The 17,628-nt window shown below is 48.1% G+C and overlaps 1 protein-coding gene across 4 annotated transcripts; it reads left to right on the forward strand.

The window, feature by feature from the left end:
* Window positions 1–1,103: 1,103 nt before the first annotated feature.
* On the forward strand, window positions 1,104–17,288 carry LOC117890247 (AF4/FMR2 family member lilli). Of its 4 annotated transcripts, none has more exons than XM_034795015.1 (2): window positions 1,104–5,919; window positions 16,177–17,288. In XM_034795015.1, the coding sequence occupies exons 1-2, from the start codon at window positions 1,407–1,409 to the stop codon at window positions 16,290–16,292; spliced, it is 4,629 nt and encodes a 1,542-aa protein (XP_034650906.1). In that variant the 5' UTR covers window positions 1,104–1,406; the 3' UTR covers window positions 16,293–17,288. The 4 variants fall into 4 exon arrangements, with proteins under 4 accessions (XP_034650906.1, XP_034650896.1, XP_034650914.1 ...); XM_034795005.1 differs by lacking the exon at window positions 16,177–17,288 and having other exon boundaries at window positions 1,104–5,618; window positions 5,685–7,524; XM_034795023.1 differs by lacking the exon at window positions 16,177–17,288 and having other exon boundaries at window positions 1,104–1,963; window positions 3,710–7,524.
* Window positions 17,289–17,628: the final 340 nt, after the last annotated feature.

Below are 17,628 nucleotides of genomic sequence, written 5' to 3' on the forward strand. Positions count from 1 at the left end.
GCAGCAACACGCGTTTGTTTCCCTGCAACATTTGAAGCCGTAGCAACATCTGAGGGCGGGCGTATTTGAAACAAACGGCCTTGCCGCCCCAATCTTTGAAATTTGTAACGGCACAAGCAAAAAGGCCGCGGCCACCGAAACACACTACTTTTTGTGGAGCTGGAGCTGCTGTTTTAGCTTTTAGCGCCCTTTTTTGTTTCATTTTCTTACACACCAAACAAACAAAAATCAACCTCACAATTTTTGGACAAAATTCTCGGCCATCAAAGAAAAACTAAAACTCTATTTCGGACTTAAAACAAAACCAAAAAAGAAGTTAATCATTCAAGTGTTATATGTATATATTGTGTTTGCAAACAATTTTTTTATGTTCCATTCCCCGAAAAGAATAATGACAAACAAAAAGTGATCTTGTGGAAAATGTAATAAAGAGCGTCGTTGTCGTCGTCGGAGATCGCAGAATCCAGCAAGCATCAGGCGAGCAAAGGAGACGCAGAACACGCTCACCCACTCTCTCTCTCGCAATCGCACACAAAATACAAAATTCAAAATTTGCATAGTACAGTGAGCAAAAGTTTGAAACGATTTTTTGGTTGTTTCTTCAGTTTATTTTTGTCCCCCACACCCCCCGTTTATGTTGATTTGTGTTAAGAAAGCAGCAGACAAGCAGAGAAGCAAAGAGGATCACCAGCAGCATCAGGAGCAGGAGCGAAAAGGAGCATGTAAAGTAAGCAAAAGAAATCGAGAGAGGAACCACATGGAGATCTGGAGACATATATTTTTTTTCGTGTGGTGTGAAAGAAGCGGCAAGCAAGTTACACGAAACAATACTCGAATGCTAAAACCAAAAACCATAATTGCATTTTACAAGCATTTTCTGTAAAATCGTGTAATAAAAAGTGAAGCAAAAATTAAAAGAGAACTCGAACCAAAATGAATGCGAAGAACAGTTAGTTAGTTTGCCCGTCTACTTGTGTGTGTGATTGTTTTTTCTTGTTTTTTTTTTCTTGCCTACAACAATTAATAATCGAATCAAATAATTTAATTATTTGCAGTTCCAAATACAACAAATGAAAACCAAAAATTAATTAAAACAAAAAACAAAACTAAACGAACGGTAAAACAAAACGCCAACGAAAACCAACAAACAAAAAACAAAATCTAAGGAAGAGCGGAGGAGGAGGAGAAGGAGAAGGAGGAGGGAAAAGGCAGGCGAGGATGCAAGCCCAAGCCTGATCCGCACAAGAAGAAGCAGGAGTGTTCAAGCAGTTCCAGCAGCAGAACGCACGGCCACATGAGCAGCACACGCAGCCGCAGCCCAAGCAGTAGAAGCAGCAGCAGCAGCAGTAGACACAACAGTAACAGCACGAGCACGAGCGAATCGCCGTTGACTTATGTAGCGGTACATGGCGAGCATCAAAAGTGAAATGCCGCCACTGCATGCGGCAGAGGCTCTGGCCTCAAGCAGCGCCACAGACAGCGGCGGCGGCGGAGGAGGAGGAGGAGGAACAGCAGCTGTCAGCGGCGGCAGTGGTGGTGCTGGGACAGGAGCAGCCGGCGGCGGTGTTAACAGTGCCCCGGCCACCCCAAATGCCACAATAAGCGCCGCAGCCGATTCCAGTGATAACCAGCCAGGCACACCGCAGCCACCACAGCAGCAACAACAGCAGCAGCAGCCGCAACAGCAACAGCAACAACAGCAGCAGCAGCCGCAACAGCAGCAGCAGCAGCAGAGCATGGCCACGGATCCACAGGTAACGGGCATTACCCACCAGCCCTATGCCACCCATCACATGTACTCCGCCAGCGGACAGCCCCAGCAGCAGCAGCAACAGCAGCAACAACAGCAACAGCAGCAGCAGCAGCAGCTGTACGGTGGCATCTACGGCGGAGAAATGCAACAGCAAAGCTACGCGAGCAGCTACATCAACAGCTACGAGCAGTTCTACCAGCAGCAGCAACAGCAGCAGCAGCAGCAGAGCAGCGACTACAGCTTTGGGGGTAGCCTGGTGGGCGGCGGGGACTACAGCAAGCATGCGGCACAGAGCTCAGGTGTCCGGTATCATCCGTACCTGCAGACGCCGACATCGGCGCTACCCAGTGCCGCGGAGGAGGCAGTGAGCGCTCCCAGTGCCGTGAGCACCACCACATCGGCGATGAGTCCGCGCGTCGTCAGCAGCAGCAGTCCCACATCGACCTCGTCGCACCTGCAGCTGGGCGGACCGCCCGGTTCCCCCAGCGGACCCGGTGGCGCCGGTGGTTGCAAGTTGCAGTGCAAAAAGTGCGGCATCCTCACCACCAACGAACAGGAGCTGCAGGAGCACATTGCCAACGTGCACGGAGAGTCGCCGTACGGGAGCAGCGGATACGCCAGCTCGCCGTACATCAAGGAGGAGATGCCCACACCCCAGCCACCGGGCGGCTCCAATCCCGGAGAGCTGCTCGATCTCGACTCGCAGAAGATGGTCTACCATCAGCAGCTGCTGCAGCAACAGCAGCAGCAGCAGCAACACCACCAGCACGAGGCTGTCGTCGCCGGCCTGCCTCTGTCGCTGCCCGATCCCCTCCACTCCATGCAGTCCATGCAGCAGCGCGCCCTACACAGCTGGGAACAGCCGCAGACGGGTATCGGAGTCGGAGTGGGAGTGGGAGTGGGAGTCGAGGGCCTGCCTCCGTACATGCAACAGCAGCCGGGCTTGGGCCTTGGCGTTGGCCTCGGCCTGGACAAGTCGCCGTATTACTCGCCCAAGCAGTCGCCCTACCACCAGGCGGGCGGAGGAGTCGGCGTCGGAGCGACACTCATCAAGCAGGAGTATGGCGTGCACGGGCTGATCAAGTCCGAGTATCCCGACTCGCAGCACTACGTGGACAAGTCGTTCGATCCGACGGCTGGCAGTGGCGGGGGAGTCGATCTGTGCGCCAATGTGGCCACCAGTCCGGCGGAGTTTCCCAGCACCACGACGGGCGGACCGGGCCAGGATGGTGCGCCGCCAGCGGTGGCCGTTGGACAGCAGGCCGCCTACCGCGGCTTCGAGCCGCCCAGCTCCAGTTCGGTGCTGCCGGCCAACAGCCTCACGGCCAAGGCGGCCACCTGGAAGTCGAATGAGGCGCGCAGACCCAAGACCTACAACTGCACGGCCTGCAACAAGTGGTTCACCAGCTCCGGACACCTGAAGCGCCACTACAACACGACGCTGCACAAGAACGCGGTGAAGTCGAGCGGCCAGCCGGATCCGGCCACGCTGCCCATTTCGGCGCACCATCATCCGTCGCGGGATCCCGTAACGAAGCCCAGTCGGCGCGGCAATGCCGCCGCTGCAGCTGCGGCCGCTGCAGCAGCTGCCGCGGCAGCATCGGCGGTGCCCCAAGTGCAGCCACCGCCGCCGGCCAATGTGCAACCGCCGGAACCGCCTAGAAGTCCGCCCGACTATGGCGGCGGGGGCGGGGTGGGAGCGGTGGGCGGCGCTGCCATGTCCCAGTACTCGGCCTCGCCATCGCCCACCACGCAGCAGCAGCAGCAGCAGCAGCACCATCAACACCAGCTCCAGCAGCAGCAGCAGCAGCAGCAGCAGGCCAACGGGAATGGGTATCCGGGCAACGGCGGCGCCAATGGCTACGGCTACGGCATGCAGCAACAAGTGCAATCCACGACAAACGCTTCACCACAGCACGCTTCCAGCCATCAGCAGCAGCAGCAGCAGCACCATCTCCAGCAGCAGCAGCAGCAGCAGCAGCATAGCAGCAGCAACAACAACAACTCCGTTTTGAACGGTCACCCAAACGGGCTAGCAGGTCCCTCCGCCCCTCTCAACACCAACAACAACAACATCACACAAATGCCGTCCTCCCAAATGAGGGGCCTGCTGAACGAAACAACAACAACCACCATCCCCAAAACCACACCAACAACAACAACAACAACAGCCACAATGCCAATGGAAACGGAAGCAATGGCAGCTATAAAGATCGAGCAACTGGAGGACAGCAACCACACCCACAACAGCCACAACAGCCGCAGCAGCAGCAGCAGCAGCAACAGCAGCTTAATGGCCATGGAGGAGGAGCAGGAGCAGGAGCGGGAGCGGGCAGTAGATCACCTACAGCAGCAGCAGCAGCAGCAGCAGCAGTTGGAGCAATTGGAGCAGCAGGAACAGCAGCAGCAGGTCAGCTATCTGCTGGCATCCCGTCCCTACAGCTCCAACAGCAACAGCAGCAACACGCCCAACACGGCAGTCAGCAGCAGCAGCAGCAGCAACAGCAACAGCAGCAGACTCTCGCCCCTTACTATCTACCATCTTCAGCAGCAGCCGCCGCTGCGGCAGGAGCAGCAGCAGCAGCAGGCAATGGATTTCTCGCGCACCACCCCGCCGCCGCAGCCGCTGCCGCCTATGGGAATGGGCCAGCCGCAGCAGTCGCTGCTGCCGCCTATGGGAATGGACTACAACATGCTGGCTTTGGATATGCCCATGCCCATGCACATGCCCATGCCCAGCAGTATGCTGCAGTGCAGCAGCACCAGCACCACGCCGCTAGCTACTATCACCACCACCAGTATGGACACTATGCAGCAGCAGCCGCAGCAGCTGGTGCACCACTACCAGGCGCTGCTCCACCCCCACCACCAGCAGCAGCAGCATCAGCAGCAGCAGGAGGAGGAACAACAGCAGCAGCAGCAGCAGCAGCGGGAGGAGGAGGAGCATCATCGCCAGCACCTACAGCAGCAGCAGCAGCAGCAGCAGGATCCGGGGGCACTAATCCTGTCGCAGGACAATATGCCACACAGCAGCAGTTCGCCGGGCACCAGCAGCTCTCCGCCGCCGCAGCTGCAGCAGCAGCAGCAGCACACGGACACCCACACCCACACCCACACCACCCTCACCATGCCCATGCCCATGCCGCCCACCATGCACATGCCCATCACCACCACAGCGCAGCAGCTGCTGCCGCTGCAGCTGCAGCCGCCGCCGCCGCACATCACCAGCACCATGCCCATGCCGCCCACCATGCACATGCCCATCATGCCGCCGCCGCCGCCATGCTACCAGCAGCTGCAGCCGCTGGATCCCACAACGAGCTATCACACTATTATTGGTAGTTCCGCCGCAGCCGCAGCCGCTGCCGAGTCTGGCTACGCCACAAACGGGCATCACCATCCCCACAGTCATGGCCACAGTCACGGCCACAGTCACGGCCATCCCCACCAGATCACGACCAGTGACGGTCAGATTCTGCAGCTGATGCCCGCCTCCCTGTTCGCACCCTATGCCCCGCTCTCGCCGTACTCGACAGTGGCGGCCCAGCGGTCGCCACAGGAGGGAGACCTGCCGCCGGTGCACACCCTCACGACGGCCCTGCACGCCCACGCCCAGGCGCAGCAGGAGCAAGCGCACACGCCCACGCTGACGGTGCTCAGCACCCCCTACTCGCCCACGGTGAGCAGCTCGCGGGCCACGCCCGCCCTGGAGCTGGACATGGCCAGCCTCCTGCAGCAGCAGCAACAGCAGCAGGAATACGAACTCGAGCAGTACCAGCAGCAGATGCAGCAGCATCAGATCGATCAGCTCCAGCAGCATCATCACCACCAACAGCAGATGGAGCAGCAGCAGCAGCAGCAGCAGGCACTGGAACAGCAGCAACATCAGCAGCAGATCCAACTGGTGCAGATGGAACAGCAGCAGCAGCAGCAGCAGCAACAGCCGACGCAAACGGTGACACAGTCGGTGGCCAAGAAGCGAAGAGGAACGGCGGCGGCCGCCAGCGCCACACCATCGACAACGAAGCGGCGACGCAACAGCAGCGTGGGATCAACATCGCCGCACTCGACAACGCTGCCATCCGGGCGGATCAAGTGTCTGGAGTGCGACAAGGAGTTCACCAAGAACTGCTACCTCACGCAGCACAACAAGAGCTTCCACTCCGGTGAGTACCCGTTCCGCTGCCAGAAGTGCGGCAAACGCTTCCAGAGCGAGGACGTTTACACGACACACCTGGGCCGGCATCGCACCCAGGACAAGCCGCACAAGTGCGAGCTCTGTCCGAAGCAGTTCCATCACAAGACCGATCTGCGGCGCCACGTGGAGGCCATTCACACGGGCCTCAAGCAGCACATGTGCGACATTTGCGAGAAGGGCTTCTGTCGCAAGGATCACCTGCGCAAGCATCTCGAGACCCACAATCGACCCCGGGTTGTGGGCAAGAAGTCTGCTGCCGCCGCAGCAGCAGCCGCCGCTGTTGTGGCAGCCGCTGCAGCAGCAGCAGCAGCAGCGGCATCCTCACAGTCGCAGTTGGTGACTACCGTTGCATCCACCCTACCCGCCTCTGCCTCTGCCACGCCCACGCCACCTCCCACGGCCATCAATCCCATTAAGGCGGCATTTGCCCGCTCTCTGACGGTGACGGCCGTGGCGGCATTGTCGCCCCGAAGCACTCCCAATCACTCCAATCCCCATCTGAATCACAGTCTCAGTCTCAATCTGAAGCGATCCATCGACGATGTGGCCGCCGACGATGACAGCCTGCTGGAGGACGATGAGGATGAGGAGGAGGGGGAGGAGGAGGAGGAGCTGCTGCTGGACGAGGCTGAGGAGGATCGGATGGTAGAGCAAATGGAGGCTCAGCAAATTCTGTTGGTCTCAGCCGCCACAGGGGAAGGCCACCACATGCTGATCAAGGACGAGTTTCCCGACGAGGAGTTTGTGCTGATTGAGAAAGATATTGAATTGTATTGAAAGGTCCGGGATCAAAGACTAGGAATCAGCCGTCGTGCCATCAGGGACTAGGGTCCGATCGGATTTGTGGGCTGATTAAGTTGTGAAATGCTCTGGGCTTTGTGGCGACAGTTTGAGCCGCACTGCAGTTGAGGGCTAGCCTAGCGATTGACGTGGACACTGCTTCCCAGTGGAGGGAGTGATTACCGTTCAAAGCAGTCGCCATACAGCTGCACTGCCGACCAAGCAAGCAGTCCCAGTCCAGTTCCCGCTTTGGGGGACCTACAGTTTTAGTGCCACTGCACAATTTCACATTTTAACATGATTTTGTGCTTAAAATGTCATTTAATTCGCGCACCGATTTTGCTTTTGGTTTTGACAAATTAAGAAAACACATTTTATTGCCTGGCAGGCAATAATTTGATGTTTTTTAAAATGTATTTTTGTTTTTTTTTTTTATAATTTTGATACTGATCACTAAGGCCGCAGCATTTCAATGACTGGTTGGCTGCCACTCCTTTGGCCATGCCAACCCCCCATTAAACAACGCTCCAGAACTCCACAATTCATTCCTGTAATTAGAGATTGCCATATATATAGTGAAGAGAGTGTCTGTCTCTCCATCTTCAGGGAGAAACGCAAAGAACGAACAGAACGAAATGCAGAGAAAAGCAAGAGAATTCCTAATTGTTGTAGCAGCAAATTATTTAATTTTACTCGTATGTTAAATGTTGTATTATTATTTGTACTCTACGCCCTACGGCCTACTTTTTAATTTGTAGTTTTAAACAACTCTTAATTTGTATGTGAAATGATAGCAGAAGAACGAAAACAAATAACCTCCAAGTATACCTCAGCAACACAGCAGCAAACACCGAAACGAAACGCTTACACCAACATGGCGCCCCGCGTATATGTGTATATACATAATCCCAAACCATATACATACCTCTAGTATATACCTAATTATATATACATATACATATATAACGAACGATAACTTGGTACGTTCCAATTGTACTTAACTCTAGAGCATATTGTACGTATTTTTTTTTGTCGAATTTAATTTTGTAATGATTGTTTTGATTATATGATTTGTCTTTTGATTTATTTTGTAATCGAGAGAGAGATAGAGAGGAGGAGGAGCAGAAGGAGAACCACAAATGCCATATACACGATATGTACACTAAAAAGCAGCAACTAAATGCCAATTGATATATATACTATATCTAGATACTAGACACATACATATCCATGTGTATTTGTTAGCCTTAAAAACGCCAAATGCGATAAATCAGGGATAATATACATACCATATAGGCACACCCACACACACACACACACACACACAGCTATATATATGCGTATACATATATGTATAAAGAGAGACAACACAAAAAGAAAACTTATACATATAAACCCATATATTTATTACGTTTAGTTGCCCCTAATTTATGTTTTCACGAATAAAACCATTTGTAATTATTTAAACTTTTCATTTACTTGTAATTTTCCTCCCCCCCAACCAACCCACAACAAAAAAAAGGAAATTCGCATCTCCTACATTCCTCATATGTACCCCCCATGCTCGTAGATATTTTGTTTATTATTATTATTACACAATTATTTTTTTTTTTACCTAAATGTTAACCTACTTAACGCTTTCCCCCTTGGCACGCCTTCTAAGTATTTTTTTTAAATGACAAATATAAACGACACAAAAGAGAAACAACAAAAAAAATGTACATTACAAAATTTCTGTTTTTTTATTTCAATATACATTTTCGATTTTATTTTTTTTGATTTTCAGTTTGGTTAACAGTCATTGCAGATAAAACATTTGAAATACATGATATGAATATGTGTGGCAGTCAATTTAAATTCTGTTTCTTAGATAAGTTTGTTTTTGCTTACATTTTCGACTTGCTCTAACTCTGCCAGATCTGCTCTTAGGCTTCTGTTAGAATCTTTCTTTCATTCGGAGCATGCTCCTGCTTCAATCTTTTCTGTTGAGCTCGAAGCTCGAACCATATTCCAACGAAATTTTATATTTTCTTTCATTTGTTATTCCTTAATTATGTGCATATATTTTGTAAAAGTTAGTTTCCAGTTTTGAACAATTACTCCGTAGATTTGTCTTCAAGAATTTTCAACCACAGATGAAAGGGTTCTTTGACGTATCGAATATGAGCAAAGGTTTCTCAAGGTTCAATCTCAACAGAATTAGGTTGTTTATGGTATACTTACAATGTGCACAGGATCTACCTATCTCCATAGAATTTAGTTGAATTTCATTCGAGCACGAAACCCCTAACAGATTTTGTGGGTTTATGGGCAGAGGAACATGTTCTTGGTTGCGCTTCCCCCATTCCCTTCTCTCAACGCACAATTTTAAGTAAATGTTTTTGTGTTTTTTTCCCTTCTTAGCTCTTTTGTTTTTCTTAATTATTTTTGTAGAAATTCGTTGTTGTTGTGGCTTTCAAATTTGTGTGGTTCCTCGACAGCTAGTTCCAAAGAAATTACGTGCGTGTCTTTAATATCTCTCGCTCTCTCGCACTCTCTCTGTCTGTATCTCTGCTCTGCAGCTGAGGTTGAGAATCTCTGAAAACTCTCAAGTTAAGCCACAATTTTTGCGAAGAAAGAAGCGAAGCAAAGATGGCAAGAAGTGTGGAGGGAGGAGGGAGGAGGAAGAGAAGCACACACAAAAGACACGACACGAAACATGTGTAGATACAAAGATATGTGCGGCTGCTCGTACAGGAACTGGCTTCCCTTTTGCCCGGTGTGCGATCTGCGCACATCCTTGAGGATGTGAGGGACAAAGGACTACTCCCTGTTCCCTGTGCCATCCTTGAGAAATATAATTTCTATGGCCATGGCCAGGATTTGGCCCGCTGTTGCCGCTGTTGCTGGCAAAAACATCTCACGAACACATGTTGCATGCAACTCAGAACTGCTGCGCGCTTCCCTCTGTTCAAATTTGTGCCACACATTGAGATCATGCGGAGAGGCAGTAAAGCAATGGAGGGTAGGAGCTGGCTAGCAACAAGCGAGCAAATTGTACGAAGAAATAGACAAGCGCGACAGTGCGTGCTAGAAGTATGCAGAAACAGACACAGAACCGAACACCCAGTCATGGCACACATTTATTTGAATCTATTCTGGCTTAACAGATGCACAGGGCATGGCCCAGGAAACCCAAAGCCAGGGTACGCTTAAGGAAGTCTTTTTCGATGCCAGAAGACAGAGCTTGGAACCACAGTGAGCTCGGAGGGGACAGACACCCCTTTGGCCAGTCTAATGCTGGCGAAACGCACTGTAGCTTGTAGTGGGCCATTGGCTGTGCCCAGTTGTATCTCAAAGATACACAATTGACGGGAGCAGCGCGACACGAAGCTGGCGTTGCGCATGTGCGGCGGCAGCAGCAGCGGCAGCAGCAGCAGCGGCGGCGTGGCGGCTATGTCATCATAACGCTCTCTGTCTGTCCCCCGTCTTGCTGCCTCTTATACACTCCTTTCAGTGTGTGTGTTGTGTGTGTGTGTGCGTGTGTGTGTCCGTGTGTGTATCTTCTACACTCGATTCTCGTTCGTGCGTTTTTCTTGCCTTGGTTTTTGTTTGTTGAACATAAAAACTGGTTTCCTGTACATATGCTCGTCCAGCAACAACAACCATCTGTAATTTTAATTTTTCGGCAAACGATGTTGCCTGTTGCCCTCTCCGTCTGCCGCACACTGTCCACTCTCCCATCTCCACTCTCCCCTCTCGCTCTCTCACTCTTCTCCTCCTTTTGCTGCCTTCTATCTTCCTCTTTACTCCTCATTTCGTTTTCGTTTTCTTTTATTTTATTTTACTTGTTTTTTTCTTCTTTTTTCGGCAGAGATTTTGATCGGTTGTTGTCCAGGTAGAAATTGTCTACCTCTGTGGCTCGTATCCATGTGCAGCCGTGTGTGCGTGTGTGCGTGTGTGTGCGTGTGTGTATCTTGTAGATACCTTGAAAAGACAGTAGAATCTCTTTCTCTCGCTCACACGCGTAATCCTTGAAATGTGCTCTGCGCCTCTGGCCCTGCCTTTGTGCTCCGTTCTCCGTTCTCCGTTCTCTACTTCTCGTATTCCCTTTTCTGTGTTTCTTGTCGGTTTTCTCATTCCGTTTCTCCTTCCCCGCGGGTATATACAGCGTTAGCACTTACCATGATTCATAGTTATCCGCACACAGAGAGAGAGCGAGAGAGAGAAGCACAGAAACACAGATACAGCCGCAGATACATAAACATATGTACATATATGTATGTACATATGTGTGTATATAGCGGAATGGATAGTAAGTGGTATATATGTACATATCCGCCGCTGCAGGAAAAGAAAAGAATCTTCCTTTGATTCGAGCCAAGAAACAAAAAAAAAGAATACAGCAAGACGGCGGTACCAAATACAACAACAATCCCGCACAATAGTTTCTTCGCCTTGGCAGGAGTTTCTTTTGTGTCTCAGCAGAAGAGTGGAGCCAGGCGAGTGGCCAACAGTTGGAGTGAGAAGTGGGAAGAGAATGGGAGCAAGAGAGGAGCAGAGAGCTTGAGGTAGAAGTAGGATCTGCCCATGGGGGAAAAACAAACAAAAGTTCCATCTCTCTCTCTCCCTCTCTCTCCCTCTCTCTCCCTCCCTCTCTCTGTCTCTCTGTGTGCTATAAGATCGATGTGCAAAATGTGGAATTCTCTCTCTGCCCCCCGCACCCGTTTCATTCCTGCTGCAGTTGCACAAACATGTGCCAAGATGGTCCCTCACTTCCTTGCTGCTGTCATTCTCTCATTTACTTTCTGTGCGTGTGTTTTTTGTTGGTCTTTCTGTTGTTTGTGTTTGCTCTCCGTCCGGGCATTTGGTTCGCATAACGGGTCTTTTGTATTTGGCATTCTCAGGCATTCTCCACTCTCCCTCCCTTTCCCCCCACGAAACACCAAATAAAACGTTCCATAGATATCACCAACGAACATCTATTTGATTCGGGAAACAAAGTAGAAGTCCTGGTGTGCTTGGGACTGCCAGTAGCTGGTCGCAGATTTGTATCAAAATCCTTCTGTCACATCGGGAATCTTTGCACCTAAATTCCTTAAGAAAATCTCCCCTGAAAGCAGATTTTCCGCTGCCAACAAACATGATCTTATCTTTTGCACATTTAAATATATTTATGGATTCAAATCAAAGAGTTTTCGGGCTTCCCGCCAGATTTGTTCCCCTTTTTGGCTTATTTTTAGTGCTACTTTTCAGCATAATTACTGTCCCAGCTCAGCATCTCGACACTTTTCCCACCTTCCATTTGTTTCCTTATTTTTGTTGTTGTTCATTTGGCGGGACATATGAATTATAGAAATATTCGTGAACATCTTTGGTTACTTATCGACGTACCCCTGTGAGCATTTTCCGAGCTTAGATGCCGACGAGTGGCTGATATAAAAAGGTTAAATTAGAGCTGTCAAAAAATCCTTGATGAGCAGTGCCTGGATCACAGCTGGGAAAATCCTTGACATCTTACACAAGAACTCAATCAAATTAGCCTCAAAAAAAGTAACAACAAAAACCAAAAAAGATATAATTGAAATTAAGCAGCAACCCCCTCGAAACCGCTGCCCCTGCCTCCCGCTCAACGCGGCACAGACAGACAGACGGACAGATCTATGGAATGGAATGGGATGTTGGGTTAGGTTATGGGATTTTCATCTGCTTTGCTTTCCCTTGAAAACTGTAAAATTTTCCTTGCTTTTTTTCTACTTCTACTTCGTCTGCGTCTTCTCTTGATTTGACTTTCGTTTCGGCCCAAGAAATTTCTTTCCCATTACTTTCCCAGCGTTGCCTGTGCCTCTGCCCCTGCCGCTGCCGCTGTCGCTGTTGCTTCTTCTTTTTTAATTACCAAACATTTGACAGCATCCTGAGATGCTTATTGTGTTGCCCCACAAGCACACATAAAACACACACACACGCACACACACACACAGATGTTCTGTTGTGTTAACCTTTTCTGCTGGCAGTTGTGTGTGTGTGAACATAATCGGAAACCGAATCAGAAAGAGCTAGAAGAAACCTACCCCCAGGGTTTTATGGCATTAGATATTTGATTTCCAAAATTCAATGCCAAACAGCAACAACAACCACATGACAGGACAGCATGGCGGTCGCATCATCATCATCATCGTCATCCTGTGCTCATCATTATCCTGAGCATCTGCCGCCTCCGGCCAAGATTCTTTGTTACTCCTGCCTCGCCGATCCTCGTGCTCGCTGGGAAAATGGCCACAAAAACCATACTCAGGAGGCTCGCAGAAACCACCAAAAATTACGTTAATGCCAAATGAATATAGTAGAATATTATTTACATGTAGAAGTATCTGAGCCACCCATTGGCCCACTTGTATCCACGTATCTGAGCTGATCGCAGCAAGTAGCTAATCATGCAAGAGATCTACCTTTGCCTCTCTCCATGTCCGCACACGAAAGGATCCATTTCTTTGTGCCTAGTGGCTGATCGATATCCGTGTGCACAGCTTACTCTTCGCTCAGCCAAATGCTAATCCGTTGAATCCTCTTCAAGTACAATCACCTTTCGATCTATTCTCTGCACTCTTTCATTACTTTACTTAGCTATCGCTTGTGCGCTGATATTTATCTATCCAACCATGTTCAGTTCTTTCTTTACTCTTCTCACTGACAGCCGTCTGGCAACTGGGAACGAGCAAAAGGAATAATCATTGAACTATGAACTGCTGGTTAATCATCGCTTAGTTAGCTTAGCTTTAGGGACAGACACACAAAGCTGGCAGTTTTTTCTACAATGCGTTCAGATTTTACACCTAATTATGTCTTATTTCTGGGCTTTAAAATATACGTAAAAATCTGTATATATTTTCCATATCTTTCCCTTGCTTCTTCATTATAAATCTCTGTACAACTGTTGATCCATCTGCTTGATTTTCTCTTCTGTCTGTGGTATATCCTGTACATCGTTTGGCAGCCAAGAGTCAAGTTTCAAGTTCAACAATTTGCAATTGCAGTTTCATTTCCCTCCTGCCTGCGCACACTTATAACTTCTACAATCCTTTATTTGTATGGCCTCTAGTTGATCTTAAAAGCTAAGAATCTGCACAAGAATCCACCTCAATGACTCTACAACTGTGTTTCCTCACAGGAAACAAAAGACTCAGGCCACGAACTTGGCCAACATTCATGTATCCAAAATTCTCTTCCCACAAATTAATGAGAGACAGAGAGAAGTGAAGTGTCGAAGTTTGTGGCATTATAAAATGAAATATGTATGTACATATGTATAATAAATATGCGGCAGAAGGGTTGTGCGAGGGGGGGTTGGACTGGGTGGGCGGGGCAGCAACAGCAAAAACAAAAAAAACGAGGAGCGTCGTCGTCAAATGGCGCACAGCTGCGTTGCTGGCCAGAAATTGTTGCTACATTTTGAAGCTTCACTTCATGTGTGTGTCCTAATTCCAATTCAACAGAAATGTTTGTCTCACAATCAGTTAAAAAAAAGAGAAAAACAAAACAAAAGTAAAACAAAATAAATCTTTTTGAGCCCCGCAAACGAACCGAAAACCAAAGCCAAGCGAACGAGTTTCAACCAAAATAGCAACAACATTAAGAAAGAAAGGCCTGACTTTTCGGTTGGTGGAGGCGGACCGAGTCATTAGATACTCTTTGGATACAAATTTCAATATTTACTTAAACAAAACTCCACCAGTTCTGCTCCACGGAGTGGCAGTTAGCTCAAAATGTTGCCAGAATGATGTTGATTTACTTTGAAACAACCCAGTGACGGGTTGCACTGCTTGCAGGCAGAAAAGCAGTGCCGAAAACGTTGAACACAGACGATCGATCGATGAACATTTATGCTCCCATTTTGGTTTTGTTTGGCGAGTCAAAGCGCTCATCCAAAGGCTGTATTACCCATTTTGGCACAAGAGTATCCCCAAATAAAGTTTAGGCAAAACTCTTTTTGTTGCTGTTGTTGTTTTTGGAGCATTTGTTGTTGTTGTTGTTGCTGTTGCTGTCGGCGCTTTATCCGATTTTGTGAGCTGCTTGCTGTTGATATTTGTTGGCTGTTGGCTGTTGGCTGTTGTTGTTGTATTTTTTTATGACGAGTTTCCGCTAATTGCTGATGCGCTGCAGATTAACTGAAGCCCAGAGAACCCAGAGCAGCAGCAAAGATGGATGGCTGGGCAGGATAGAGATAGAGAGAGAGAGAGAGAGAGATAGAGAGAGAGAGAGAGAGAAGCAGCAGCTGGGCCCGCTCAGCAACCAAATTAGAAGAAAAACTAGATTCGCTTTAATTATAAGAATGCCACAAAATGGCTGCAAGCGCTGCTGGGCCGGGGGAGAGTGATTAAGACAAGGATAGTATTTTCCCTTCCATTTTATTTCATAATTTCAAACGCGCCCGATCCGACCGCCTCTGTCTAGGTTACCACCTACCAAAAAATAGAGATTCTGATTATGTTTTCCATCATCTGTGATGCGTCCCGCCCAGGAGGTGCACTGTCAATGGGGAAGAATATTAAATAGCTGGGGAGCAATGAGCTATATCCAATATGGAACATAAACAATTTACAGAATAATCTGCGCACTCCATTGTCCCACTCGCATTGCCATTCAACTTCAGTTATTCGATTTCCACTCTAATTTCGCCACTGATTTCTCTCAGTGCACAATCTACACAGTCCACATGTGTGCGTGTGTGTGCGTGTGTGCAGAGGTAACAGAGATTCGAACTGAAATTAGAAGAGGGAATACAAATTAAGGCGTTCCCCCCGCCGTGGTTCTCTGTCGATTTTGGGCCACAGCAAAGAAACCAAAAAGAACACCAAAAAAACAGAAAAGCAACACAACAAAAAGACAGCCAGCTAGAGGAAGAATTATACGAATTATCAGAATTACGCCGAAACTGAAGAGGGTAAAGGGAAGAGGGCGAGGGCGAGGGCGAGCGACATCTTAGATATCAGATTAAAGAGCCTCTCCCTCTCCCTCGCGCTCTCGCTCTCTCTCTCTGAGCTAATAATTCCAACAGCTAGAGAGAGGGAGAGATGTGTGCACATAAGCATAATGAGTTATAATTGGATTAAAGATTTATTGGATTTGATTTTTGCTGCTTGATTGCTGCATGTCAACTTTTACATTGAACCTGAAAGAGGCCGCAAGAAAGAGCTGCAGCTATAGCCATAGATACAGCTACAGCTACAGCTACAGCTACAGCTACAGCTATGGATACTTGTGCCTGTCTGTCTGCCTGTAGTTACGCTTACTGATCTGAGAGCTGTCTGCTGTCAGCAGCTGCCCAGGCGACATGAACTAATTAGCCAGCAAAAGCTTTGTGGCGCTCACACGACTTTAGTGCCAGTTTCAGCTTAGATTTTGCATTCATCTCTTTATGCAACGCATTCTAATTATCTTCTCTTTGTTTGCTTGTCATCTCTTGCAGCGCCCAGAAGGCAAGCGGACCATCGGATGGCACAACATGGCGGCGCCTGGCCAGCGGCGACACGCAGGCCAACGGGCCACAATGCCCAGAGACGGAACAAAATTTATGCAAATTGAAACATTTCGGACACACACACAGAGACCGTCGTCGGATCGTCTAAGAACGATCGCATATAGCATATAGAAATTTGGATGCAACAAGCTGCAGCCCACCCACTGCAGCATCCTTTTAGCATCAACTTTAATCATCATCCACTCCACTCCACTCCTTAAGGAATTATTTGTTAAAGCAAATGTCTAAAGAACTTTCACTCAACACTCGGTTGGATGTGTGAATCGTCAGCAAATCATGAATTTTAGTAGAAGATTAGAAGAGGTAGCCCCTCCCCTCTCCCATACACACACACACACACACACACACACCCCGCTCAATTATGTCGTCTTGTATGTGTATGTGTATGTGTACTTAAAACAGGTAAAATTCGTAATCGTAGTCACTGGGAACACACAGGCAGCAGCAGCAGCAGCAGCAAACTAAATGGAAACTAAACCAAAAACCTCAAAGCGAAATTCCAATACGTTGAGCTGCATGTGGGCGTAAATAATTGATGTATGTCATTTTGGGAATAATTCTGTCTCCTATATATCAAACACTGTGCATATCATTTATTGGGCAAAAAGGAACAAAAACCAAAACAATAATTAAACTTAAATAGCAAAAGGGAAAACGGAGAACGGAAAACGGAAAACGGAGCAATAATTTTAGTTGAAATTGAATTTGATTTTTTGTGTTTGTTTTCCTGTGTGCCAAAATGCATTTTAACCGTCAAGTGGGAGTGTTCACTGTGTGCAATATACAGACATAGATACTAACTATATAACGAACCAATTCAAGTACTACACTAACATTTTTTTTTAACGAATGAATTATTAAATGTAAGCAACGCTTAAGCGAAAAAGAATTACCTCAACAAAACTGGAGACGAAGACAGGCTCAAGATGTAATAGAAATCTACCTCGTTAGAAATAAATGAAACGAAATCGAAAACAAAAAACAAAAAACAAAATCAGCAAAGGGAAATTATTCCGTTCGATTCTTCTTCCAACCAACAAACAAGAAAAACAACCAAAAAAAAAAAAGAACAAAAAAACGAAAACGAAAATCGCAAGCAAATCGAAGCAGAGAAATGTCAACTAATTATACGTAAAAAATCTAAAGCAAATAACTTTAAATATGTAATTGTTTATAATTGTATACACACAAACATATATACATATGCATCCATCTATGTACATCTATATATACATACAATATATATATATACATAAATTATACTTGTAGGTTTAATGCGCGCCCTGCCGCGGCGCCCTCGGCCAGCCCATCCCCCCCCCTTGTGCGCCCAGTGGTTGTCATCAGTTTAAATTTGAATCTTTACAGTTTTTGGCCATCTAT

The sequence above is a fragment of the Drosophila subobscura genome, chromosome A, assembly GCF_008121235.1.
Source record: "Drosophila subobscura isolate 14011-0131.10 chromosome A, UCBerk_Dsub_1.0, whole genome shotgun sequence".
Taxonomy (NCBI): domain Eukaryota; kingdom Metazoa; phylum Arthropoda; class Insecta; order Diptera; family Drosophilidae; genus Drosophila; species Drosophila subobscura.

Coding starts and splice junctions, on each gene's coding strand:
- LOC117890247 (XM_034794997.1), top strand. CDS start 1,407: ATGGCGAGCATCAAAAGTGAAATGCCGCCACTGCATGCGGCAGAGGCT.